Source organism: Dermochelys coriacea, chromosome 25 (assembly GCF_009764565.3).
Source record: "Dermochelys coriacea isolate rDerCor1 chromosome 25, rDerCor1.pri.v4, whole genome shotgun sequence".
Taxonomy (NCBI): Eukaryota; Metazoa; Chordata; order Testudines; family Dermochelyidae; genus Dermochelys; species Dermochelys coriacea.
In genome coordinates this window covers 8,797,885-8,824,664 of record NC_050092.1, presented here as the reverse complement: position 1 = coordinate 8,824,664, position 26,780 = coordinate 8,797,885, and the positions used below count along the sequence as shown (strand labels likewise).

At 41.5% G+C, this 26,780-nt stretch overlaps 1 protein-coding gene across 9 annotated transcripts in view; it reads right to left on the bottom strand.

Annotated features, from left to right (window-relative positions):
• The window catches only part of KDM4B (lysine demethylase 4B), a 224,851-nt gene that overhangs the window by 132,902 nt on the left and 65,169 nt on the right, over positions 1-26,780 (bottom strand). For all 9 annotated transcript variants that reach the window (XM_043502586.1, XM_043502585.1, XM_038383771.2 and 6 more), the window contains 2 exons: positions 7,455-7,504; positions 2,260-2,363 (listed from right to left, as the gene is read on the bottom strand). In XM_043502586.1, coding sequence (XP_043358521.1) covers positions 2,260-2,363; positions 7,455-7,504 — 154 coding nt within the window. The remainder of the gene's footprint in view (positions 1-2,259; positions 2,364-7,454; positions 7,505-26,780) is intronic.

Below are 26,780 nucleotides of genomic sequence, written 5' to 3'. Positions count from 1 at the left end.
TTCATCCAGAGGTGGGCTGCTCAAACTAAAAAAGATTCCCCCCTCCCTTCCCCACACACACCCTTCACTGTTAAAGGCCTTTCAGTGAGTGCCTCAGTCACAGGAGGAGAAGGGAAGCTGTTACAAAAGCATGTCCCTACCCCTTTCTGCAGGTCAGGCTTCTGAGATTTTAGACTGTTAAAAATCCCCCCCTCCTTTAAAGGGAGAGTTCAGTCTCTGTCTCGAAACGGTGGTATTCTTTATGCTGGTCTCTCTTGGCTTTTAATAAAATTCAGTGACAGACTGACTCTGCTAACACTGGCACAAGACAGACTGCCCTCATATTTCACTGGTTTTTATATATACACTCAGTAGAAAGCCTGGTCTGTCGGACACTTGCACATTTGCTTTTCTTCACAAATCAAATCATCTGGGGGAGGGGAACAGGAGATAACAGCTAGGAAGATGGAAAAGCCCTTTCACCAAACAGTGAATTGGAAATCACTTTCCATATTATCCCTATGATCATATTGTTCAATACACCCTTCTTGGGATCAGTTTAGAGAGAGAGAGATCCTTCTTTTATAAACTCTCTTGCAAGAACACCACTAGATATTGGCTTAATTATTGATCAGAAACCATTCACTTAGGATGTTCCTTAGCCATCACAGTGACTTTTGCACCAACCAGTAAGTAAACTGAAAAGCAAGCATATTGCAACTGCTTTGCGATGCAGAAGGCACCATAACCTGGAAAATGCAACAAACAAATTTTGTGGGATGTTTTTTATATTTACTTCAAGTTTTGGACTTTGACAGAGATAAAAACAATGCCCTAGCAGGCTGCTTGAATGAAACATCAGAAACTAATTTCCCCATTTGCTGCTCCATCTCTGCAGCAAGTCAGCATGAAACTGGAGGGACATGGTGGCAAATTCCTCTTACTAGAAGACAGTCAAAAAGGTGCAAGAGGTTCCTGATTTTTTACTTTCATCACCATTCTGAGATGCAGCAATGACCAATCTTTAGGCTCAATTCAGCTGATTATGTTCACTGGGGCCTGAGTTTCTAAACTCAAAGATATCAGTACAACGTGAGAAGCAAGAACTAGAGTTCAATCAATACAAGCATGCAAAGGAGAAATCCCTAAAACTTAATCAGATTTTCAAAGCTCAGCTGCCATTTAGGCTCCAAAATAAGCAACCAGGTGCTCTTTTAAAAGATCTCTGGACCCACATTTCAAGGTAAGCAGTGGGGACAGTGAATTTCCGAAATCCTTTATCAAAAGGAATAAATAATTCCCCAAAACGTCCACTTATGCATTACCCTTGGACACGCCCCATATTCCCCACACATTGCTCCAGACCATCCATCTATTTTCTCAAGACAGTGAATTTACACTGTGGGTATTTTAAGAGGATATTCAAATCCCATGTTTGGGTGCTCCCACTGGAGTTTAGCTGTGTAAAACAAGCATTTATGTGCTTCCATTTGAAAGTTGGGCTCCACAAGTGAAAGTATGAAAACACATTAAGGATTCAGTTTGCTGACCTCTTATGAACAGCAATTTAATATGGACCAGTGTGTGAAAACTGGGCCCCAGTCAAATGTCTGATGCTGAACCACAAGAGCCACATTGCATCTCACAAGCTTCCACTGCACTGACTGCAAGTCCATTTGAGAAGTCAGATGACTGCACTTAAATTTCATTCATCACAACCTTTTGCTAGGAAAAATGAAGCAGCTTCTGGAGCAGTAAATTGAATGAATTCAGAGTCTTGACGCTGTACAAGAGCCAGGATCTTTTATTTCCAAACGGATATTAATTCTATCTCAAAGCATCATGGGGCCTTTCAACTCAGTTCTGTACTCTGTCTCAGACACTAACTCTAGCAAAATCGTTACTTTACTTAGAAGAAAGCATGGTGACAATATTCTCATTCAGAAATGGGGACATAAAAGGAATGGAAAAGACACACACCATCACCTCCACCCTTATGTTTATGTTGGCAGAATGCTTTGGAATGCTCAGATGAAAGACGGTACTCAAATACTAGAAGTACTTTACAAAAAATTGTTTCAGCCAAGCCCTGAATGCTAATTTTTGAACAGCCACCTGGCTTTAACTGATAGTATATATTTTACATAACAATGCATTGAGAAATGAAGTATTCTATTCCCCAGACTGCCTGCCCTGAAACGGTTTTCTTTAAGCAGAGGAGAGCAGCCCCAGGCTGTCAACAAACCGACAGACTTATCTTAAAACAGCCTCTGTACATACCCGGTCAAACGGGATGCCATATTTCTTCAAGATGGAGGGTGAAATGAGGGTCATCTTGTGGCGAAGGAAGGCATCACATCCCTGAGAGCTTCCTGGGAAAAATCCTGCAGAGGGATTCAGAGGAAAAACAAATCACCACCACAGGCAGATTTGTCCAGCAAGATACACACATTAACCAGCAAACAGACAGCAAAATGTTAATCTGCCCAAACGTTTTGTAGACGGTTAAAACAACAGGGATACAATTGCAGGTTGTGGCAGGATAAGTAGCAATGCCCTCATTGCCTAAAAAATAGCGACTGGGACAAGAGTGATCTTAAAATAGCAGGTTTCAGAGTAGCAGCCGTGTTAGTCTGTATTCGCAAAAAGAAAAGGAGTACTTGTGGCACCTTAGAGACTAACAAATTTATTAGAGCATAAGCTTTCGTGAGCTACAGCTCACAAATAGCAGTCTAACAAGTATTATCCTTTCACAAGAGAAGACCAGCCTCCTGAACGCTACCAAAAACTAGAGAGGAAGGGGCTCAAGACACCTCTTTTTGCGCCATACTGATGCTTTATCCGTGCTCCCCAGAAATACATGATCGGGGCCTCAAAATTCCAGTGTCAGCCATCTGCCCTGCAAACTATGGTTTTCCTGGCCTGAGACCTTATGTTCTTCCAACCTGCTGCAGGCTATCCACAAAGCACTGCCACTTTGGTTTGCAGCTCAAATATTGTACACTGAGCCCTAGGAAAGTGATTAATAACTAGGATCTCTAACAAATACTGTCTGGTCAATGCCTACACATACTCCCATTTCTAATAATATGGTGTCTGAAATTTATGAACAAAATGTTCATCCTCACTCTGAGAGGTTGTCTACCTTATATGGTCCCCCAATCACCGTGGTATCGGAGTCCCTCACAATCTTTAATGGATTTAACTTCACAGCACCCCTGTGGGGTAGGAAAGGGCTATAATCTCTATTTTACAAATGGGGAATTGAGGCACAGAGGTGAAGTGACTTGCCCAAGGTCACATACAGCAATAACTGCTGTACTTCAGAATGATGCCTAGGGCAGGGGTAAAAAGAGAAAACCCCACACATTAAGAACCGTCCAGTATATTTTATTACTGTTACCTTCATCCTCCCTCCTAGTGCTTGTCACGTACATTTGTCTTAAACTGTCTTAAGGGCAGGGACCATATCTCCTAATATTTTTAAAGCACCTAGCACAATGGGAGCCCCCAATCCTCACTGATGCCTTCAGGCAGTAACAATATAAAAAATAACAAGCCTACTTAAACCTTAGAGACTAACAATTGTTAGTCTCTAAGGTGCCACAAGTACTCCTTTTCTTTTTGCGAATACAGACTAACACGGCTGCTACTCTGAAACCTACTTAAACCTTGTCACCCTCCTTGGTCTTCTACTGATGTGCCTGCCCTTTACCCGCCTGGACTTGCAACACTACTGCATTGTTCTCAAACTTATTTGATCACGCCCCCCACTTCTTTGCACCTGTAGTAGTTTATGCCCTCACCCGTCCTGCCACACAAGTACATACAACAATTTAAAAAAAAAATCAACATACAACTCTCACTAAATATTAAAAACAGTAAAGCATTGGTTCAAACAGAACCAACAATTCATTGTAATAAAAGCATAAGCAGAACTGTGATTGTGGTCGGCGCTTACAATGAAATGCACACCACGTTGTAGCAAATGGATTAACACACACATAGCAACGACTTTGCATAATGCTAGGTAAGCTTAATGCCCAGCACCATCCACAGTCAAATGCCCAGCGCCATCCGAGGACCTTTGTTAGTCTCTAAGGTGCCACAAGTACTCCTTTTCTTTTTGCGAATACAGACTAACACGGCTGCTACTCTGAAACCTGTTCTAGACAATGTTTCCTATTGCAGATGGCTGATAAAACCAATCCAAATTAGGTGTGGAAGGGGAAAAAACATACCGGGGGGGGGGGGAATATAACCCGAGCCCTGGAAACAAAACTAAATTGATGGCACGTAACGGAGGTGGTTTTAGAAAGTACAAAGGATTACTGGATTCCAGCAACATTTTTTTTTAAAAAACACTAAAAGCATTGCAATTAGAGTTATGACTACCTGCCACCCAGTTTGTCGTCCCTCTCTGCAGTTCCTCTTTTTAATGCACAGTTTAAGTGGCTCTCATTAAAGCTACTAATAAAGGAGCCCATTTTGCATGATTAGCACCAATAACGTGGCAACACATTAACGTTCTCTCCGCGGGCACCACAACTCTCCCAGAGAGCCCATTTATAGCTCAGCTATTCATTTTCCATATTAATCGCAAACTCATTTCACTGTACCAAATATCTCCGTAACACAGTCCATTGACACACCAGGGGACGGGTGGAAAGGGAGTTTAAAAAGTGTCATTTTCTTTTCTGAACTAAAGGGATGGTGTGGGTGGGGAATGGGGGAGTCCAAAATGAAAAACCGGGCCATTAGCAATATATCATTGGTTTTTGTCTCACTGTCAGTAAAAAGTATATTACAAAAGAGAAGTTGAAAATATCCCTTGACTTTTTTTTTTAGTCTGGTATAAAATTCCATTTCTATATGTCATCTGCATGTATGGGGGGTTTTTTGGTGGGTGAAATGCAGGGCTTTGGAGCGAACCCTGCACAGCAGCTCCAGAGCATTGGAGTTGCAGGTTTTTGCCTGGAGCTGAAGCGGAGCCGGAAAGCCCTGCTGAAATGGTAGTTTCTAGGAAATCTGACATATGACCACAAACAAAAATTGTATGATCCATAATTGCTTTGAAGCCCTAATTTCTCAGGTAGTAGTTTTCAACATGTTATCTCTATTTATATAGAGTCATTGGTGTACATGTCTTTTAAAAGCAAAGAGAACAAGACTCCCTTCCCCTGGGAAGCCCATAAACATTTAGACTAGTCTTGACCCATGATTGATTTTTCTGGTATGATATAATTAGTTAAATGTTAAGACTATCAGTGAGAAATGTTGTTATAAGTGTATTTTGGTGGTTAGCACCGGATTAAAAACTGAATAGAAAACAGTTTTCCAGACTATTTTCCCACCCTCTTTTGCATAATGACCGAACAAGGGAGAGACTTCTATATGATAATGACTGCTTGAAATCTATAGCTGAAAGCTTGCCTCACTAAATGGGAAATTTGGTTTTTAGTTAGTAATGCCAGAGCAAGGACTTTCGTTGGTACCGACTCCCTACTTTACAGAGCCAGGTGTGCCAATAATATTTGTAAGTACAAAGAGATAGAACTCCATGAAAAAAAAGTATAAATATCCTTTCTGGAGCCAATCACCAAAACAGAGGATCTTCCCATGCTAGTCTTCTCCCATTTAAAATCTACACCACTATTACCTCCCAAAATGGTGATGCTATGCTTTATCCACACCAATGAGGCGCTGGTGCCATAATACACTGGAAGTGGATAGCTGCACATGGGCCGACCTTGGTGGTATCGGGCAGGTGTGCATAGATAAAAATGTTTTAGCAGCTGAGGATGGGAGGCTCTCTGGGAGGCCAGCAAAGTACAAGAGGCCTGGCTGGAAATGGTCCTTGGATATGCATATGCACCCAGTCAGCTGGTTGTCAATTTCACTGGCTCAGTTGGCAGGCAGCTCTTTAGATGTCGGAAGTCTGCAGGGGGTTATGGAATCTAACAAGACAAGACACCTATTCCTGTAAAACACAGGAATTCCAGAGCAAGCCCTGTAAACAGGGTAATTCCTGGTTTGGAGGGATATAGAGACGATTTGGGTTAAACCTATAAACAACTGTATCTGAATCAGTGGAGCTCAGGAGAGATGGGAAGATGCTTTTGTGATCCAGTGACCATGTGACGGATGTCAGATTTGACCTGCTGATTCTGTTACGGGGCTATTCCTAGTTTCAGTGAGTACAGGCTCTCATGATCACAGGAAAGGAACACAAGTCTCTCACAGGAACTCTTCAAGGTTATATAGCAGGAGGCCGTAGAAGAAGTAGGGGATCCCATCAGCAAAGGCCTTTCAGATCCAAGTCATACAGAATAAATGTAATAGGGTGCTACCCTTTATGAATTCTGTGACCATGTTGCAGAAGTCACTGTTACTTGTCCTGTGCTTTTTCTTTACATATTAAGAAGCTGTCCAACATTTCTTGTCTGTTCTACCTTCCTCTTTTAAGTGGTTCTAAAAAGAGTGGAAAACTGGATGAACTGTCACTGTTAAGACTAGAGTCACATTTAAGAGCAGACACAAAGGGAACTCTTTTCATGGTATTAAGCATAAGGTTACTACATGGTACTTGGCTGGGAAAGACCTATTAAATTGAAAGGATGCAGTGCTTAGTTAGTGGGACCCAGTTCTGTCGATGTATGAGCTCTGACTCCACAATGCACTGGAGAAAACTTACACTTGAATATCACTTAGCTATATTAAACTCTATTCCGTGCTACTCTTCCCGCCTTCTGTCCCCTTATTTTTAATCAGATGAAAATAACTGGCTCTAAAATATAGCATACAGAGCAAGAGTGCGCCCCATTGTTGCAGTTATCCTTGGCTGTGTCCCCGCACCTTTTTATTTTTTAACATGAAGATTATTATAAGGAGAGGTACAATCTGTCCAGTAAACAGCCCTCTAGTAATAAGCATGCCACCAAAAAGGGTATGCATGTCATTACATACATCATGAAGAGAGAACTCCAATAATTATAGCCCCTGTATCCACCATTACTGAGTTTATAAGCACTTTTTAAAAATTAAAAATGCTCAGCAACAATCAATACAAATGCAGTTTGTATTTAACAGACTTATGAGGGTAGCAAAAAAAAAAATACTACAATACTCTCCTTCAAAGAGTTTCTCCTTGCAGTAGGGGAAGGGAAGCTGCCACAGCAGCTCTAGTGATGGCCCTCCACATAAAGGCATCATAGAGCTCTCATCTCACTAAGGCAGGCTTTAATATGGCATCAGTTGCACATTGAGATGCAAGATGGGTTTCTGATTGAAATTCATGCCCAGGACAACAGAGTGGTTTGGTCTCAAAAGCTCAAAATGAAAGGTTTTTCCATCAGTTTTAGTCTGGCCAGCAATGACTCTGGGTCTAGTACAGCCAATGCAAATTCGTTGCGCAGCTCTAGACTACATTCAGTCCCAGCAACAGCAACATTAAGAAAGTGGCAGCTAAAGCTTACCTTTTGCCAGGCGTTCCAATCGCTTGCCATGCTCTGGTGGTATGGCATACCTAAAAAAAAAAAAAAAAAACACTCATCAGGAAAATAAATGCCACATCTCAAATCAAGAATACAGTCTCAGAATGGAAACAGGTGGGGGCAAATGTCATCACTACTATAGTTCAGCCCCAATCTGCAAATGAAAGGAGGAAGTACAACCAAAAAAGTGTAGAAGTGTGAAAGGTATTGACAAAAACATGAATACAATTCTAGGAGGAAAGCCAGATTGTAACTGAAGGAGCTGAAGTTCTTGGCAACTTCATACAATGAGTTCTTTTTTTCTGCAGTATTTTTATTATGTAGCATCACAAGATGTCAGAGTGACTCATAAGCTAGAAGAGAAAGGTTTTAAATGAGATTTAATGAGGTAAAATGGTGATACAAAGCAGGATCAAACAAGTATGGAGAATGAATTAAATTTTCTTTAGTAGAAAAGTTGCATAGAAGATAAAACTGAACTTAACAGATAAGGTGGTCTAGGCTAAATATCTATTTTATGAATTTATATGGCCTTTATCAAAAGTAGCATCTAGGCACTCAACATAGGAAAAAGTTCAGCAGAACATATGGGACAGGAGCACAGTAATTTAGATGCTTATTTTTGATCTAAGAGATTGTCCCGAGGGTTACGAAATCCTCTATTTAAACAGAAGAGAGGATGCTTCAGTTCAAAGTACCTGTTCCTTAGCAAATATCATTAATGGCTACACAGAACTAGAAATGGACCTCTGCTCTCATTACAATGATGCAGAATCTATCTTATCTCTTGGGAAAGGGGCAGAGAGGGCCATGATACTTAATATCTGCACTACCACCAAAAACAATAAAAGAAGGTCACAAAGTCAATCATTTAGAAGTTATGAAGTCCCAGAATTTCGGTTGCTGGTTATAGTTTGGCAAAATTATAGCCAACTGAAAACTGTGTTTCCTTTCAGAAAAAGGAAGAGCTGGGCAATCCTAATAAGCAGTGCTACCAGTCCTACCTATTATGGGGACTCAAGTACATTAGAAAGTCTACATTTCTTCTATAGGCCAGTCCCCTTCATATTATTCCTCAGTTCTAGAGAAGAGTCATTTATCCAGACTGTAAAGAGTAATAGGGGGAAAGTCATATCCCAAACTCTCTTTGTATGAAACCAAAGTGAATTTCCGCTTATAGCGATCTGGAGGCGCATGATCTAATGGAGAGAGGATGACAGGGGGTGCTTCAAGATTTAGCCTCTAAGCTGATTTAAACTGGCATCTTTAAAAAAAAAATTCCAAGAAACACACCATGTAGCATTTAATATTACAGAAGATATTAATGTGCTCCCAGTAGCTTTTGACAGCACTTTAAATTGTATAATTATCAAACAATTTCATTTGTCTTGCACAAAGCTAGTAGCTTTTCTTTTTAAATGGCCATTTATCACTTACATAAAAGTGATAAAAATAATCCCAATCCAAAACTCCTTTGTGGGATTAATGTCCCTTAAATATGGGAAGTGAAACATTCCATTCCTTCTGGGAAAATATTGAAGGATTGGGAAATAACTAATTTATGTCTACAAGGCTGCTGCTGATTAATGTAATATCCCCAGTCTACAATGCTACTTTCACTTAATTAGTGCCTGTAATTGGGAGTTGTAAAGATAAGATTAATTGAATCTGGAAGATGTTAAAAGTTTAATACATTGAAACATGGTCATTGTGTTATCTGAAACTGCAGACTGCAAGAAGCTGAGCTGTGTCAATGGAGAGCCTGAATGAGAGTTGCTTGGAACACAGCAGAACTGAATTTCCAGTGGGCTCACAAAAACTACAGTGTAAAAATCTATAGGTCAACATCGCCGCCACCACCACAAAGCTTGCAGGAGCACACAGGGCAACAATTGGTTCAAAATGTATAAAACTTTTTACTCTTATCAGACTACTGCAAAGAAGAGGTGCTGTGCCATTTTATATAGATTTACTCTTGGCAAGTAGCAAAATCTGTCAGAGAGTGGAATTAAAAGCAGGCCAAATTCTGCCTTCAGTTACACCCACACAATTCCACTGAATTTAGTGGGGTTGCATTGATGTGTTTGTAGCAGGAATTTGGCCAACTATGTTTTAAGACCAAAAGGTCTTCCTTTCCACTGTAAGTACTGTGCAGATTTGAGTTAACAAAGCCTATATGATCAGACATGAAATCATCAATCAAAAGGCAGAAGATAAAGGAGGTGACAGAAAGATTAGAAATTGCCACAATCAAAAGAATTACTGTAATTATATCAGTGAAAGGTCTGGCTATCATACATGGCCTAATAATGACATTATCCTCCTGCATTCACTTAGCTAGCACTATGAAAAATGGCAATTGCTTTAGGGATAAAATCTTTGACAGAGATAGCTGGAAAAAACACTACCATTCAATAGCAGCTGCCGTAACCTCATTCAGGTACCCATAGCTTGGACTCTGGTCAACAGGGAACATTTTTAATTTCCAAGACAGATACTTTACTATACACCATCTCTGCAGGTACAACAGGATTACTTTTTGTACATGATCCTCTTCTTCATGGCACATGCATCACTTTAACACTTAGAGATTTCTACCTAGTGCTAAACAGTAATTTAATTTCACATTTAAAGCACTCTAGTTCTCATGCTGAGAGACAGATAACTTTGATGTTTGTTCTCAGGGAAAACATCAAAATGTCATGGAAAATCAAAATACTAATTCATTAACCTCAGGATAAGGTGTCAAAACAAAAGAATATGTTCAATTGCCCAGAAACATAAGGCTGGTCTACACTGAAAAGTTACATCGGCATAGCTGCGTCTCTCAGAGGTGTGAAAAATCCATCCCTAAGAGACGAAGTTAAGATAACCTAACCCCCGCTGTAGACAGAACTAGGTCAATGGAAGAATTTTTCCATCAACCTAGCTACAGCCTCTCAGGGAGGTAGATTACCTACAGTGATGGGAGAACCTCTCCCATTGCTGTAAAAAGGCTATGTCTACAGTACCGCGGTAAGTCGACCTACGCTACGCAACTCCAGCCACGTGAATAACGTAGCTGGAGCTGACATACCTTAGATCAAGTTGCCGCAGGTCTACATGGCTGGTGGTTGATGGGAGAAACTCTCCCATCGACTTACCTTACTCTTCTTGTGGGGGGTAGAGTACAGGGGTTGACTGGAGAGCGATCTGCTGTCAAGTTGGCAGGTCTTCACTAGACCCTCTAAATCGACCACCGATGGATCGATCTCAGAGCATCGATCCCGGCTGTAATGTAGACATAGCCTTAAGTGTCTACACTTTAGTGCTACAGCAGTGCAGCTACATTGCTGTCGCTGTAGTGTTTTAAGTGTGGACATAGCCATAGCTTCTGCTAGCTGCTCCAAAACCCCTTCAGCACTGCAGGATTTATTCATCCGACCAATAAGTGGCCACAGCAAATTTTGAGAGATAATTCTCTTACACCTCTATCATCTCTCTAGTTTTCTGTCTTGGTGGACCAGTTGCCTCCACTTCTCTAGAGAAGCATCCTGTAGGGCACACAGGTTAACAGTAAGAGATGGCCACTTATTTTAGAGCAAAAAGGGTCTGTTTTTTTTTTTATGTTGGCTACTTGTGGGTCCTAAAGCAACTCTCACTGAAGGTATGAAGACAAGTAAGTGTATTTAGCATGTCTTTATTTGGGCATAAGCTTTTGTGGGTTTTAGCCCATGAAGCTTATGCCCAAATAAATTTGTTAGTCTCTAAGGTGCCACAAGGACTCTCTGTTGTTTTTGCTCATACAGACTAACACGGCTACCACTCTAAAACCTGTCATAATGTCTTTGTGTCTGGCACTCTATAAAGATCTTATTAGACCTTTCCCAGAACCGGGACAATTCCATTCCCCTAATGAAATGGAGGGCAACTTATGTCTTCCTTTGCAAGCCACACGTACCAATCGTGAGTTAAAATTACATGTCTCTTCTGGCCATTGAACTAGCCAATTCTAGTATGGGCAATGCAGACAGCAAGAGAGCTTCTTAAAAGACAGACAGGAAGGGTCTCTCATAAAACCCTCTAATCAAAAAGTAACACCAAATAAATGTGCTGGAGCTCTGAGTATGTGCTTCTTTCACAAATAAGATTTGTCAACAGATAGAGAGTCCTGCATTGACAATTAAGGGAATTGGTCCCCTCAAAAGTAGTGTGCAATTTAACAGAATCATAGAAATGTAGGGCCAGAAGAGATCTTGAAAAATGATCTAGTCCAGCCCCATGCACAGAGGCAGGACCCAAGTATACCTAGACCATCCCTGACAGGTGTCCGACTAACCTGTTCTTAAAAACCTCTAATGACGGGGTTTCCACAACCTCTCTTGGAAGCATATTCCATTGCTTCACTATCCATATAGTTAGAAAAATTTTCTTAATGTCTAATTTAAATCTCCCTTGCTGCAAAGTAAGCGTATCATTTCTTGTCCTATCTTCAGTGGACATGATCACCATCATCTTTATAACAGCCCTTAACATATTTGAAGACTTTTTTCAGATCACAATTCATTCGTCTTTTCTCAAGACTAAATGTACAGTTTCTTAAATCTTTTCTCATAGGGCAGATTTTCTAAACCTTTTATCATTTGTGTTGCTCTCCTGTGGACAAACCGGACAGACTCTAGATCTTTCTTAAAGAGTAGTACAATGCTCCAGCTGAGCCCTCAACATTGCTGAGTACAGCAAGTCAATTACCTCCTGTGGTCTTACATACAACAATCCTATTAATACACTCCAGAATAATAACAGACTTCACAACTGCATCACATTTTTGGCTCATATTCTATTTGTGATCCACTATAACTTCCAGATCCCCCTTCAGCAGTACTACCACCTAGCTAGTTATTCCCAATTTTATAGTTGTTTGTTTGATTTTTCCTTCCTAAATGTAGTATTTTGTTTTCATTTGCATTTCATCTTGTTCATATCAAACCATGTTCCAATTTGTCATGGTCATTTTGGATTCTAATCCTGTCCTGCAAAGTCCTAGCACCCCCTCCTAGTTTGGTGTCATCTGCACATTTTATGAGGATACGCTCTACTCCTTTTATCCAAGTCATTAATGAAAATACAGAATAGTACTGGACTCAGAACAGACCCCTGTGGGACCCCATTAGATATATCCCCCAGTTTGACAGCAAACCATTGATAACTCCTCTGACTACACTCTTTCAATCAGTTCTGCAGTAATTTCATCTAGGTCACATTTCACAAGTTTGTTATAAGACTGTTGTGAGACAACGTTTAAAGTCTTATTAAAAAATAAAGATATATTGTGTCTAGAGGTCCCCCCCAGCCAGTAACCCTGTCAAAGGAGGAAATTAGGTTGGTTTGGCATGATTTATTCTTAACAAATCAATGCTGGCTATTACTTATAACCCTGTTGCTCTCAAGGCGCTTACAAATCGATTGTTTAAAAACTTGTTCCAGTATATTTCAAGGTATCAAAGTCAGGCTGACTGGACTATAATTCTCTGGATCCTCTTTGTTCCCTTTTTAAAGGCAGGTACTATGTATGCCCTTCTTCAGTCAATTGGGACCCCTTCCATCCTCCATGGAATTCTGAAAGATAATTGCTAACAGTTTTGAGATTGCTTCAGCTAAGTTCCTTATGTACTCAAGGATGAACTTCATCAGGCCCTTCTGACTTGAATACATCTAACTAAATGTTCTTTAACCTGTTCTTTCCCTACTTTGGCACGTGGTCCTTCTCCTTTGTTGTTAATATTGTGTTAAGTATCTGGTCACAATTAAGCTTTTAGTGAAGACTGAAGCAAAACAGGCACCAAATCTCTTAGCCTTCTTGATATGATCAGTTAATTAGCTCTCCTTCCCTGCTAAGTAGTGGACCTACACTTTCCTTTGTCTTTCTCTTGCTCCTAACATATTTATACAACTTCCTCTTATTGCCTTTTAGGTCCCTTTTTAGGTGTAACTCATTTCATACTTTCACCTTTCTAATCTTGTCCCTACATGCTTGTGCTATTCTTTTGTACCCAATCCTTAGCAATTTGTCCATGTTTCCACTTTTTATAGCATTCCTTTTTGATTTTCAGGTCATTAAAGAGCATCTGATGCAGACATATTGACTCCTATTCCTAACTGTCCTTAACATTGGAATAGTTTGCTGTTGTGCCATTAATATGGTCTCTGAGAAACTGCCAGCTCTCCTGAACTCCCTTCCCCCCCCCATAGGACCTTACCTAGCAGTTCTCTGAAATGATTAAAGTCTGCATTTTTGAAGTCCATTCTCCTTATTCTGCAGCTCTCGCTCCTTCCTTAGAATCATGAAGTTTATCAGCGGATGCTCACTTTCACCCAAATGGCCATCAACCTTTGAACTCATAACTAATTCCACCATTAATCAGAATCAAGTCTAAAAAGGTTGTCCCTCTGAAACATGAAGTTTTTCCCATGGACATTTTGTGTTTTGCTGTATTACTTTACTACAGATATCTGGGTAGTTAAAATCCTCCATTACGATCCATCTTTTTTTATATATATTTCTGTTATTTGTTCTAGAAATGCCTCATTCTCCACCTCCTCCTGATTTGGTTGTCTATAGTAGAAACTTACCATGACATTGCTCCTGGGTCCGTCCCCCGCCTCTTCAAGTTGTCTGCCTCACCTTGTTCTGGACCTCAGAACAAATATTCTTGATGTATAATGCAAACCTCCTCCCTTTTTTCTCTGCCTGTCCTTCCTGAACAAGCTATACCCCTCTGAACCAATATTCCAGTCATGAGATTTATCCCATTATCAGTGATGCCAATTAAGTCATAATTTAGTTTATGCACCAATACTTCCAGTTCTTCCTGTTTATTCCCCATACTCCTTGCATTTGTGCATAGACATCTGCGACGTTGAACAGATTCCCCCATTTTCCCTCTTGTTGCTCTTATGTCCCTAATGTAATTTTCCATTCCACAGCCCATCCCCCAACATCTAGCCCTCTGTTAAGGTTGCATTTTTGTTACCTATCTGTGGGCCTTCTCTGATTTGCCCCCTTTTGTCCGCTCAATCAACCCATCAGTCTAAGGCTTCAGAGCTGTTTCACCTAGATTCTATTCTTTCAGAGGTGAAATTTTTGCACTCTGCGTCAGATAGCAGCAGGATATATGTTCCTTCATCTTTTGCAAAGTTGTAAGCCAAGATAGATGCATCTTGAAAAAAAGTTGCTATTTAAAATTAAGTAGTAGTACTGGGATTGTGTTTGGGTAGCTAGAACAGAGTTCTTGAAAGGAGAAAATGAAAGAAAAAAGTTCTCTCTTTCAGTAATTCTTTAAAGGCCCAGAGAAGGGGCATTCTCCAAGATATACACAACTGGAGTGAAAAGCTGTGAGAAGGAAAAAACTGGAAGAAAATCCAGAATGAGCGTGGAAACGTGAAGGAGCTGGTTTGCTCAGTTCTTTAAAGTATTAAGGACACATCTCTGTTTCAGTATTTTGACTGTCTAAATGTATTGTTTCCAAAAGGTCCCACACCTTTGTGGTTATGTCCTTTGTTTATTGTACAGGTATGACACAGAAAGGAGAAGTGCAACCTTCTTCACACTGTTCCATCAATGTGCTTCAATTCTGATTTGCCAGAGCCTGTTTTTAGGGACGAAAGAGGAACTCAGTTTCTATGTCTATTCAGTTGTTGGGCCTTTTGTTGAGGCTGTCAGCAAGATTAGTGCCAGTTAGTCCTCACCTATCCACTACCAACTCCACTGAAATCCAAACTTTAGTCACACAGGCCATTAAAATCTGCAACTTGGTAACTTTCAGCCAAATTCAACATTGGTGAGCAGTGAAATGCTCACCCTGAGATAAAAGATTCTATCCATTACCATTCCTCTGAACAGTCTAGTCTCTGAAGTTTTGATACAAATTTTACTACTTTTCTTGTATATATAGGTTCCTTTTTATGTAAATATCTCTGGAGTAGTAGTTATTCCCTATTCTTCCTTAGGGCTTATTATTTATATTGCTATAATACCTACAGGCCCCATTAGGGACCAGGACCCATTTTAGTAGGTCTTGAACACACAAGAGACGTATTTCCTTGCCCCAAGTACCTTAAGTTTCACCTTACCTTTTTGACTTATTATGCTTCTCACAATCCCACATCTTCCTCTAACAACTGTAGTGCCAAGTTACAGGAAAAATTAAAAATAGCGCACAGCATTAACTAAACAAGATCAAAATAAACCTGCTTTAATGCAATGGTTATAACTGCTTGGTGAAAATTCCACTATTTTGTATCTGTACTGTTTATTTTCCCTCAATGATAAGTATTTACAGTTGTTAGTAGTGAATCTTTCCTTGTTGTCTGCAGCTCTCACTGTTCGGATCTCTCCAGTTCACTATGCAGTGTAATTCTCTCCTCCTGAGTATCTTTTCTACCCCTTCAATTATGAACATGGTTGAATTTATTTTAAAAAATCAGACAAATAGACAAAAGGCAGATTTACAAGACAGACAGATACTGGGATTTTTAGTTTATTTGACCAAAAGAACCTCCTGAAAGGATCCTGAGCTGAGCTATAATCAGCAGGAAGTATTATTCTTGACAATTATCAGATGCTTCACTATTGACAGATTTCAGATTTCAGCAGCCGTGTTAGTCTGTATCCGTAAAAAGAAAAGGAGTACTTGTGGCACCTTAGAGACTCTCTCTTTTCTTTTTACTATTGACAGAAGCAGCTTTGTGAATAGCCCACACTTTGAGTACAACCAAGTTAAGGGATTAATCAGCCTAACTTTGATATGATGCTACACTGAACCATTACAGATTAGGGAGCAGGGATTTTACCCTCCGCACTGAACAGCTTCAACACTAAACAGAAGAGATGGTGGCAGCATAAACTATTTTAATAATCCTCAATCAGAATAATCCCTTTTTATAGACTGATTCTGCTATTGAGAAGACATCTGAGGGGACTCAAAAGGGATCACTGAAATGGTCTCAGTTTCAGTGTAGCAAGATGAGAGAGATCTCCTCTCAACCACTGCTTCAGGATTCCAGAATATCTTATTAAAACTCTTTCTAATGTGGTCTTCAGAGTCATAGGGTCTCTCCAAAAACTGATTCTGGCCTCATTTATTGACAAAAAATTCAGGATCTCAGGTTCAGGAGGTGCTCAATCAAATGCTGAAGTTGTGTTAGACTGTCATTTCCATACAGAGGTGGGTTTTTCCCCCTTTAGAGAGTGTGTGTTTAACTGGACAATCCTCTTTCTATCCTTAAGATGAAAGCATGAAAAAGATCCCACATATTTGCGATGGAGGATGCTATTAATAGTGTAATTTTCTTAGTTTTTGTTTATTCCCCTGGAATGGCTTGATGGATGTGAATAATTATCATACTATAAAAGCCAGCAAATGTGCTGTTTTCTATCACTCTAAATCATCAAACAAATAAAGTGTGAAACAGCATTTTTTAATACAATTTTCCCCTCTAATGGCTTAGAATTATTATCAGGAACAATGAAAATAAATAAGCAAATGCCTTGCAAATTAAAAATTAAATGCATGTGTCAGGAAAGAGGCACAGACCAACCATCTTGGGGTACAAGGACCAGTTCAGAAGCCATTAAAAGATAACAGCAGGAGATTCACTTTTACTTCTAGCATCAGGTGTTGCTAAAGGAACTTTCCAATCTAGCCTATATTCTACCCTCAAGGCTTCTGCTTAGGGACCAGGGGAAAAGGAGGACATTTTACTTTTTTCTTATTCCCAGTCAATGCAAGCTATTAAAAACTTCTCCACATCAGAACGTAGCTGCCTCAGGCACTCAGCCTGTTCATGCCCTCTCCACTAGGGTCTCCATCTTTAAACTTAACAGCTTCCCCTTGAAGCAATTCCCTACCTTCTACTGAGCACCTGGCCATCTCTTCCCCCCATCCAAACTTCTTTTGAAGCTTCCAGACCTTTTCTTGATACTGCTGTACCTCTTATATATGCGAAGTATCAGATAGATTAGATACCATACCTCATCTACCCCTGCAGCACATCGAACTTCCAGTCTCCCTTCAACAACAAAGCAATTAAGCAGCAACTTCCTTACTAAATCTTCATTCACCCTTCTTCAACAGAATGACCACCACAGGTGGGAGGTTCAACTGCAAGGCTTTTGAAAGTGTCACTTCAGTCTAACTCACGTTGGAGGGTAAGAAAGTTAATTTCACAGCGTCTGCACAAGGTCTGGACAAATAGGCCCCACACAGTTTAACAAGATATAATTATTGAAATAAGGAACGATAACAAAATAGAACAGCACATTTAAGATGCCTAAGACCACACATCAAGCTGAGGGTTAGTTATCTGTCTTCAAAGCAGATTTACTCACGCCAAGAATTATGACCCTTAGCAGATTCAAATGCCAACCTATCCCGCCCTGGTGACAGGCAGAATGGAAAAGTCATTATTTCAATCTCCATAAAACATAAGTGTGTCCACAGATGCATAAGCTGAACCCTAACCTTCATGCCTATAGCCCTGATAGCAACAACAATGACCCTAAGAAGATCCTTTTGGATCCATCAAGAACATTTATATACAGTAGCAGCCACAATTGGGTAGGGCCCTACCAAATTCACGGCCATGAAAAACATGTCACGGACCATGAAATCTGGTCTCACCCTGTGAAATCTGGTCTTTTGTGTGCTTTTACCCTATACCACACAGATTTCATGGGGGAGACCAGTGATTCTCAAATTGGGGGTCCTGATCCAAAAGGGAGTTGCAGGAGCATTGCAACATTATTTTATCGGGGTGAAGTGGTGGTATTGCCACCCTTACTTCTGCACTGACTTCAGAGCTGGGCGGCCGGAGCATGGCTGCTGTTGGCCAGGCACCCAGCTCTGAAGGCAGCACCCCACCAGCCACAGTGCAGAAGTAAGGGTGGCAATGCTATACCATGCCACCCTTACTTCTGTGCTGCTGCCTTTACAGCTGGGCAGCTGGAGAGTGGTGGCTGCTGACTGAGGGCTGAGCTGTGCAGGCAGCAGTGCAGAAGTAAGGGTGGCAATACCATACCAGGCCATCCTTCCTTCTGTGCTGCTGCTGGCAGCAGCTCTGCCTTCAGAGCTGGCCTCCCAGCCAGCAGCTGCCCAGCTCTGAATGCAGTGCTGTTGCCAGCAGCAGCACAGAAGGAAAGGTAGCAGTACTGCAAACCCCCCTACAATAAATTTGTGACCCCTACTCCACAATTCCTTTTTGGTCAGGACCCCTACAATTACAAAACCATGAAATTTCAGATTTAAATAGCTGAAATCATGAAGTTTACAATTTTTTAAATCCTATGACTGTAAAATTGGCCAAAATCAACCTTGAATTTGGTAGGGTGCTACCAATGGATTACTGAGCTATTTACAAACCAGTTTCCCAACTGCTCCCTACCCCCACAAATCTAAGCTCATGCTCTAGCTTGAAGATTGAGTAGCTTTTTAAGTGAAGCATTTATTATACTGATAGAAGATAGCATATGTCAAGGCATCATAGAGCAAGAACAGAAACCTCTTTTGTTCATTACTTTTGAATAGTTTGCAACCTTTGCCTAGTCATTTACATAAAATAAATTAATTGCTCCTTCATCTAAGGTACACACATTATCCCTGCTCCCTCCAAAATGGTTCAAGTCTCTAATTTCCTCCTCCTCAAAATTATATGGTTAGTCCTATTTTTTCCAGTCCAGGAAAATAGACCCAAATTTGCTTTCAAAATTAGCCAAAACCACCTCTAATAAAACAATGAAGGTGGTGAGACATTAGATATGCCCACCATCTGCCTCTCCATAAGCCACACTCTCCACCTGTAACACTCTCAGTACTTCCAAACTCAGAAGGATGACCAGGATGGGGCAGAAACAGGTCTGTGCTCTTTTTGCTTCTTTATAATTAAAAAGGTTGCCCGTCAAGGTTTTGGGGGACATTTATTGGGTTGCTTGTTTTTTGGGGGGAGGGTTAACATTAGAAGTCTGAGGAATGTCAAGCCACTTCTTCCCTTACTTTTTCTGAAAAGCTCCTTGGTGGAAAAGATCACAAAGATCACATACTACATATCCTCCAACACCTAAAATGAACGGGAAGGAGCTCTGAATCTTTAACAAAGATGTCCTTTCTCCAAAATGTTTAAGCATTGCATTAAATTGGTTTTAAAACACAAAAACAGGATCTCAAGTAGGAGTGGAGAGGTCATTTTATCTCTGTATTTGACACTGGTGCGACTTCACTTAGAATACACTGTCCAGTTCTGGTGCCCACAATTCAAGAAGGATGTTGATAAATTGGAGAGGGTTCAGATAATTGTACATGAGAATGATTAAAGGATTTAAACATACGCCTTATAATAGTGAGACTCAGAGAGCTCAATCTATTTAGCTTAATAAAGAGAAAGTTAAGGGGTGACTTGATTACAGTCTATAAGTAGAGACCTGGGGAACAAATATTTAATAATGGGCTCTTCCATCAAGCGGAGAAATGTATTACATGATCCAAGGGCTCGAAGTTAAGCTAGACAAATTCAGGATGGAAATAAGGTGTCAATTTTTGACAGTGAGGGTAACTAATCATTGGAATAATTACCAAGGGTCATGGTGGAGTCTCCATCACTTACCATTTTTAAATCAAGATTCTATGTTTTTCTAAAAGATCTGCTCTAGGAATTATTTTGGGGAAATTCAATGGCACATGTTACACAGGAGATCAAAGTAGATGATCACAATGGTCCCTTCTGGTCTTGGAATCTGAAGTTTTAAACACAACTAAAAATCCTTTATTTTCTCAATTGCTCATCTTTCACTATTGACTCTGGTGTTGTTTTCTTAGGTCTTCAGTCAAAAGTGTCTTTCAGAGCAGAAAATCTTGAATTTCTACCAGCTTGGGGTGGTAGGGTAATCCTTAAACAATTGAGAGAAGAAGGAACTTTTAGCCAGATTTTTAATGCATGTTTTTCTTAACTCCTACAACTACCTAACATACTGGGAAACGGGTGTCTTTGTTGAAAATTCATATCTCCACGTTCACAGATGCCGCCCCCCCCCCCCCCGTAATCCATGAAAACCAAACGTCACACTCCTGTTTCTAATGGTAGAGAGTGGAGGAATAAATAGAAAATAACTTCACAAAAACAAATCCACTTTTCTGGCCTTTATCCATAAAGAAAAGAGGCGGGAGGAGATAGGAGGAGGGAGAGCACAAGCCTAATATTTTTAAAATCCTTTGTTGGTCACCTTTATTTTTAAATAAAAAAATAAAAATAAAAAAAGCTAACCTGAGTGGGTCTCGCAAAGCGCAAACAGTATTTTTGCCCTTACAAGGAAGGATGGGGGAATATTTACAATAGTTGTCCAATCAGTGTCATCATTTGCTCAGCAAGTTAAGGCCAACATAAAGATGTATTAGAAACACTGTAACTGCTACAGGTTTTCCCACTAATTCACAGTCCTTCACCACCCAAGGAATAAATTCAGTCACCAAAGGCAGAACCCAAATTCACTTCTTCTCCTCACTTATGTCTGAAATGGTCTGACACTGAACAATCATCTGCTTTAAGCAACCATCTTTTAATGTCAGAGAATCACCATCTGGAAAGGAAAACCTCTCCCTCCCTGTCTGTCCCCTTCTGTTGTGAATCTTTTACATTATGAATACACACACTTGCTCTGTAGATAAGATCTCACACGGATCAGAGAGTTCCTTGTTCCTAGGAAAGAACCTTATCAAGTCTCTGCAGTTTTATCTTTAATGGATCATTTTATGGAACAATAGATGATGGAATTTAGTATCTTTAAGCAGCAGTGTCAATGATTTCAAATAATGACATTTTTATTGAAACACACACAAGTGCACAAGATAAACACAGACTAGGGAGTATCTGCTCAGAAAGCCATAATAAAGAGTAAATAAGTAATGACAGAACAAGATTACAGATACACAGACACCAAATAAACCGACATTATAAAGGCAAAGGAAAAATAAGCTCTGCAGACAGGTGGTCAAATACAATCTTCTGGGAGCCATCATGGGAGGAAGATCAGGACAAGTGAATGCAGTACAGGCTGTACAGTCACCGTGAAGCTCTCTGCAGATTGCTCTGCAAGCTGCACACACAGACCTTAATAAAATTAATATGTGCGCAGCATGAACAGATCAAATGTTCCCTGATTCACCATGGATCATAAGAAAGTAGCACAGAACAAGAAGGAAGCCTTTTCCTGTTTAACATGGTATTTACTCACAGCCATCCCCAGCTGTTCAATGGAGGTCCAAAATGAGTGAGGCCTTAAGCATGTGCGCGGGGGGAGGGGAGGGACTTGTCTGCAAGTGGAATAAGCATAAGTAACACTAAAGATTCCAGATGAATTCCTTTATTTATAATAATAATTGGTGGAATAGAGATTAGAGGGTGCCTTGCTATAGGAACAAGTGCAAAAAGTGAATCAAGAAAGGTGTCCTGTGTGGAAAAAGTTATGTGACCGAAGAGCATCGAGACAAATTTAAGATGTTTTTAAGAGTACATTTGATTTCTCTGGCCTGCAACTACATGAAATCCTCCTTTGTCTTATTATGCTCTGTTTAACAAATGGAAGAACTTTATTGTTGCAGTGACAGGCAGCTACATTGTCAAAAGCCGGCCCTCTAGATTAAACAGGAGCTTTCATCTCCACTTCAACAGTACCATAATTTTACAAGGCATTTTATAAATGCAAAGACAATGGACCACAATCTGCTTTGTTACATCCGTAGTCACAGAAGTTATTTCCAATTACATCAGTCTAACAGTAGAATTTGTTCCACCTTCTTGCCATCCAAACCAGCCACTTCACAGATTTCATGACAATAGGCGTGTTTGGAGGAGGAGCCAACAGTAATTCTGATGCAGGATTCAGGTTGCCACTGAATAAGCCTTTACAGTGGAAGCAATCTGGCCTCAAGGTACAGGTTACTGACGACTCAGTCCACCACCCACCAATGGAGTTTGCACCCTTGTGAACTCCACATTGGCTAACACTGTGCTGTAATTTAGAATTAGGAAATCCCAACTCAGGACATGCAAGTTCTGCCTGCCTGTGCTCTCCTCAGCTGTATCTTATTATATCCAGATGGAAGTTTTGTCTGTTCATGAAGGAAAGAGGTAGATAGAGTATCCATCACTGAAAACCATAGGCACAGACTCTGTGGGTGCTCTGGGGCTGGAGCACCCATGGGGAAAAAAAGTGGGTATCCAGCATCCACTAGTCACAACTGTGGGGGGGCCCCTGCCAATCAGCTGTATGGTGCCCCCCCCCGATCATCTGTGTGGCTGCTGGGGGAGGGCAGAGAACAGTGAGTGGCGGGGGCCTCCAGGCAGGAGCGGAGCAGGGACTAGAAGAGGCAGAGCACGGGTGGTGCTTCAGGGAAGGGGCAGGAGTGGCACCCCCAGGGAAAATAAAAGTCAGGGCCTATGCTGAAAACTGATCACCTTCATGCAGGTGCGGAGCAGCATGGCCATAGTTTGGGGGGTAGGGGGTGTTACACCCACCCCCAAACTGCAAACCTCGGGACAGAGGCGACCGGAAGAGCAGTGTCGCACATGGTTGTTGCCTTAGGCACAGAGCCCAGGCAGCAGTGCCTGCCTTTGAAAGTCCGGTCGGTGGCGCAGTGGGGCTAAGGCAAGCTTCCTGCCTGCCCTGGCTCCACGCAGCTCCTCGAAACGGCCAGCATGTCCCTGCAGCCCCCTAGGCGCAGGGGCAATCTGAGAAGTTCCAGGGGCTGCCCCCGCGCCCAGCACCTGCTCCGCAGCTCCCACTGGCCCCAGCCCAGTGAAAGTGAGTGAGGGTGGGGGAGAGCGAGACTGGGGGAGGGGGAGAACTCGGGGAATGGGAAAGGTAGCGGCAGGAGAAGGGCGTTCGATTCTGTGCAATTAGAAAGTTGGCAACCTTAGCCTGGCTCCTTGCTGCCTGTGACCTTCCCGGGGCTCCTCCCAGGCCAGGGCAGGGCCTCCTCTCCCCACAGAGCATGTCTGCAGGCCCCAGGAAGGGGGCAAGAGGCTGGACCAGAGCCCCTGCCCCTGGGTCCCACTGGCAGCGCTGTGACCCACAGGGTCAGGACTCGACTAGGGGCTGCTCTCGGGCACCCCAGTCCCCACCCAGGGCAGGTGGAGGGTCCAGAGCTCCCCGCAGCAGCCCGGGCTCCCTGGGTGGCTCTTACCACTACCCAGCTCTGGCTTCTGGCCTAGCCAGGGCCTCGGGGGGAAAAACTACAGTTCTGGTGCCAGTGGCTCCCCACACGTCTACCCAGGTTTCAGCGCTCCTACAGGGGGCCCCAAAATTGGACTGGCATTATTCCACCACTGAGTCTAGACAACATAAAAACACAGTGGCCAGTCTATAGGAGCCCTCTTATTATTGATAGTACTGTTGGAGCATCACAGGTGTTAGAGCAGCCATGGGACATTTTCCGTAAACCATCAGTGTGGATAAGGCCATTGTCACCAATGCTATATGCACAGTTGCCCAATTCTCAACTCCATTGCGACACCATTAACATGAAGAAACAGAGAAATTCTATTCTCCAAAGAATCAGAATCAAGATACAAAATGCTCCACCCCCACCTACCAGTCTGACTTCTCCTCTCATCCTTTCCACAAAACTGAGACTTGTGAAAGTGTAATATGCTTGTATTTATTTAAGTTTTTTTGTAATAGACAAATTATTGATTTGTTGTCCAGCAATGCTGGGCTCAATTGTTTAAAGTTCTTCTGAGAGTATGGCTAGAGCTAGTCTTCTATCAGTGGGGCTAAAAGTGCCCCATCCCAACCTGTACATAGCACACATTGCTGATAAACTCTTAATCCTAGAATCATAGACTAAGGTCAGAAGGGACCATTATGATCATCTAGTCTGACCTCCTGCAGAAGGCAGGCCACAGGAATCTAACCCACCCACTCCTGTAACAAACCCCTAACTTATGTCTGAGCTACTGAAGTACTCAAATCGTGGTTTAAAGACTTCAAGGTGCAGAGAATCCTCCAGCAAGTGACCCGTGCCCAACGCTGCAGAGGAAGGCGAAAAGCCCCCAGGGCCTCTGCCCATCTGCCCTGGAGGAAAATTCCTTCCCGACCCCAAATATGGCAATCAGCTAAACCCTGAGCATGTAGGTAAGACTCACCAGCCAGACACCCAGGAAAGAATTCTCTGTAGTAACTCAGATCCCACCCCATCTAACATCCCATCACAGGCAATTGGGCATATCTTCCGCTAACAGTCGAAGATCAATTAATTGCCAAAATTAGGCTATCCCATCATATCATCTCCTCCATAAGCTTATCGAGTTTAGTCTTGAAGCCAGATATGTCTTTTGCCCCCATTGCACCCCTTGGAAGGCTGTTCCAGAACTCCACTCCTCCAATGGTTAGAAACCTTTGTCTAATTTCAAGTCTAAACTTCCTGATGGCCAGTTTATATCCATTTGTTCTTGTGTCCACATTGGCACTGAGCTTAAATAATTCTTCTCCCTCTGATATATTTAGAGAAAACAATCATATCTCCTCTTACTCTTCTTTTGGTTAGGCTAAACAAGCCAAGCTCTTTGAGTCTCCTTTCATAAAACATGTTTTCCATTCCTCGAATCATCTTAGTAGCCCTTCTCTGTACCTGTTCCAGTTTGAATTTATCCTTCTTAAACATGGGAGACCAGAACTGCACACAATATTCCAGATGAGGTCTCACCAGTGCCGTGTATAACGGTACTAACACCTCCTTATCTCTACTGGAAATACGCCTGATGCATCCCAAGACCACGTTAGCTTTTTTCTCGGCCATATGACATTAGCAGCTCATAGTCATCCCGTGATCAACCAATACTCCAAGGTCCTTCTCCTCCTCTGTTACTTCCAAGTGATGCGTTCCCAGTTTATAACAGAAATTCTTGTTATTAATCCCTAAATGCATGACCTTGCACTTTTCACTGTTAAATTTCATCCTATTACTCCAGTTTACAAGATCCAGTTACAAACTCCAGATATTCCTGTATGATATCCCGGTCCTTCTCTGAATTGGCAATACCTCCCACCTTTATGTCATCCGCAAACTTTATTAGCACATTCCCGCTTTTTGTGCCAAGGTCAGTAATAAAAAGATTAAATACGATTGGTCCCAAAACTGATCCCTGAGGAACTCCTAAAGTAACCTCCTTCCAGCCTGACAGTTCACATTTCAGTGTGACCTGCTGTAGTCTCCCCTTTAACCAGTTCCTTATCCACCTCTCAATTTTCATATTGATTCCCATCTTTTCCAATTTAGCTAATAATTCTTCATGTGGAACCGTATCAAATGCCTTACTGAAATTGAGGTAAATTAGATCCACTGCATTCCCTTTGTCTAAAAAATCTGTTACCTTCTCAAAGAAGGAGATCAAGTTGGTTTGACACGATCTACCTTTTGTAAAGCCATGTTGTATTCTGTCCCAATCATCACTGACCTCAATGTCCTTAACTACTTTCTCTTTCAAAATTTTTTCCAAGACCATGCATACTACAGATGTCAAACTAACAGGCCTGTAGTTACCCAAATCACTTTTTTTACCTTTCTTAAAAATAGGAACTATGTTAGCAATTCTCCAGTCATACAATACACCCCTGATTTACAGATTGATTAAAAATTCTTGCTAATGGGCTGCAATTTCATGTGCCAGTTCCTTTAATATTCTTGGATGAAGATTATCTGGGCCCCCTGATTTAGTCCCATTAAACTGTTCAAGTTTGGCTTCTACCTCGGATGTGGTAATATCTACCTCCATATCCTCATTCCCATTTATCATCCTACCATTATCCTTAAGATCCTCATTAGCCTCATTAAAGACTGCAGCAAAGTATTTGTTCGGATATTGGGCCATGCCTAGATTATCCTTAACCTCCACTCCATACTCAGTGGAAAGTGGTCCCACTTCTTCTTTCTTTGTTTTCTTCTTATTTATATGGCTATAGAACCTTTTACTATTGCTTTTAATTCCCTTTGCAAGGTCCAACTCTACATGGCTTTTGGCCTTTCTCACTTTATCCCTACATGTTCTGACCTCAGTAAGGTAGCTTTGCTTGCTAAACCCTCCCATCTTCCACTTCTTGTAGGCTTTCCGCTTTTTCTTAATCACCTCTCTGAGATGCTTGCTCATCCAGCTTGGTCTACAACTCCTGCCTATGAATTTTTTCCCCGTTCTTGGGATGCAGGCTTCTGATAGTTTCTGCAACTTTGACTTGAAGTAATTCCAGGCCTCTCCACCTTTAGATCCACAAGTTTTTCAGTCTAA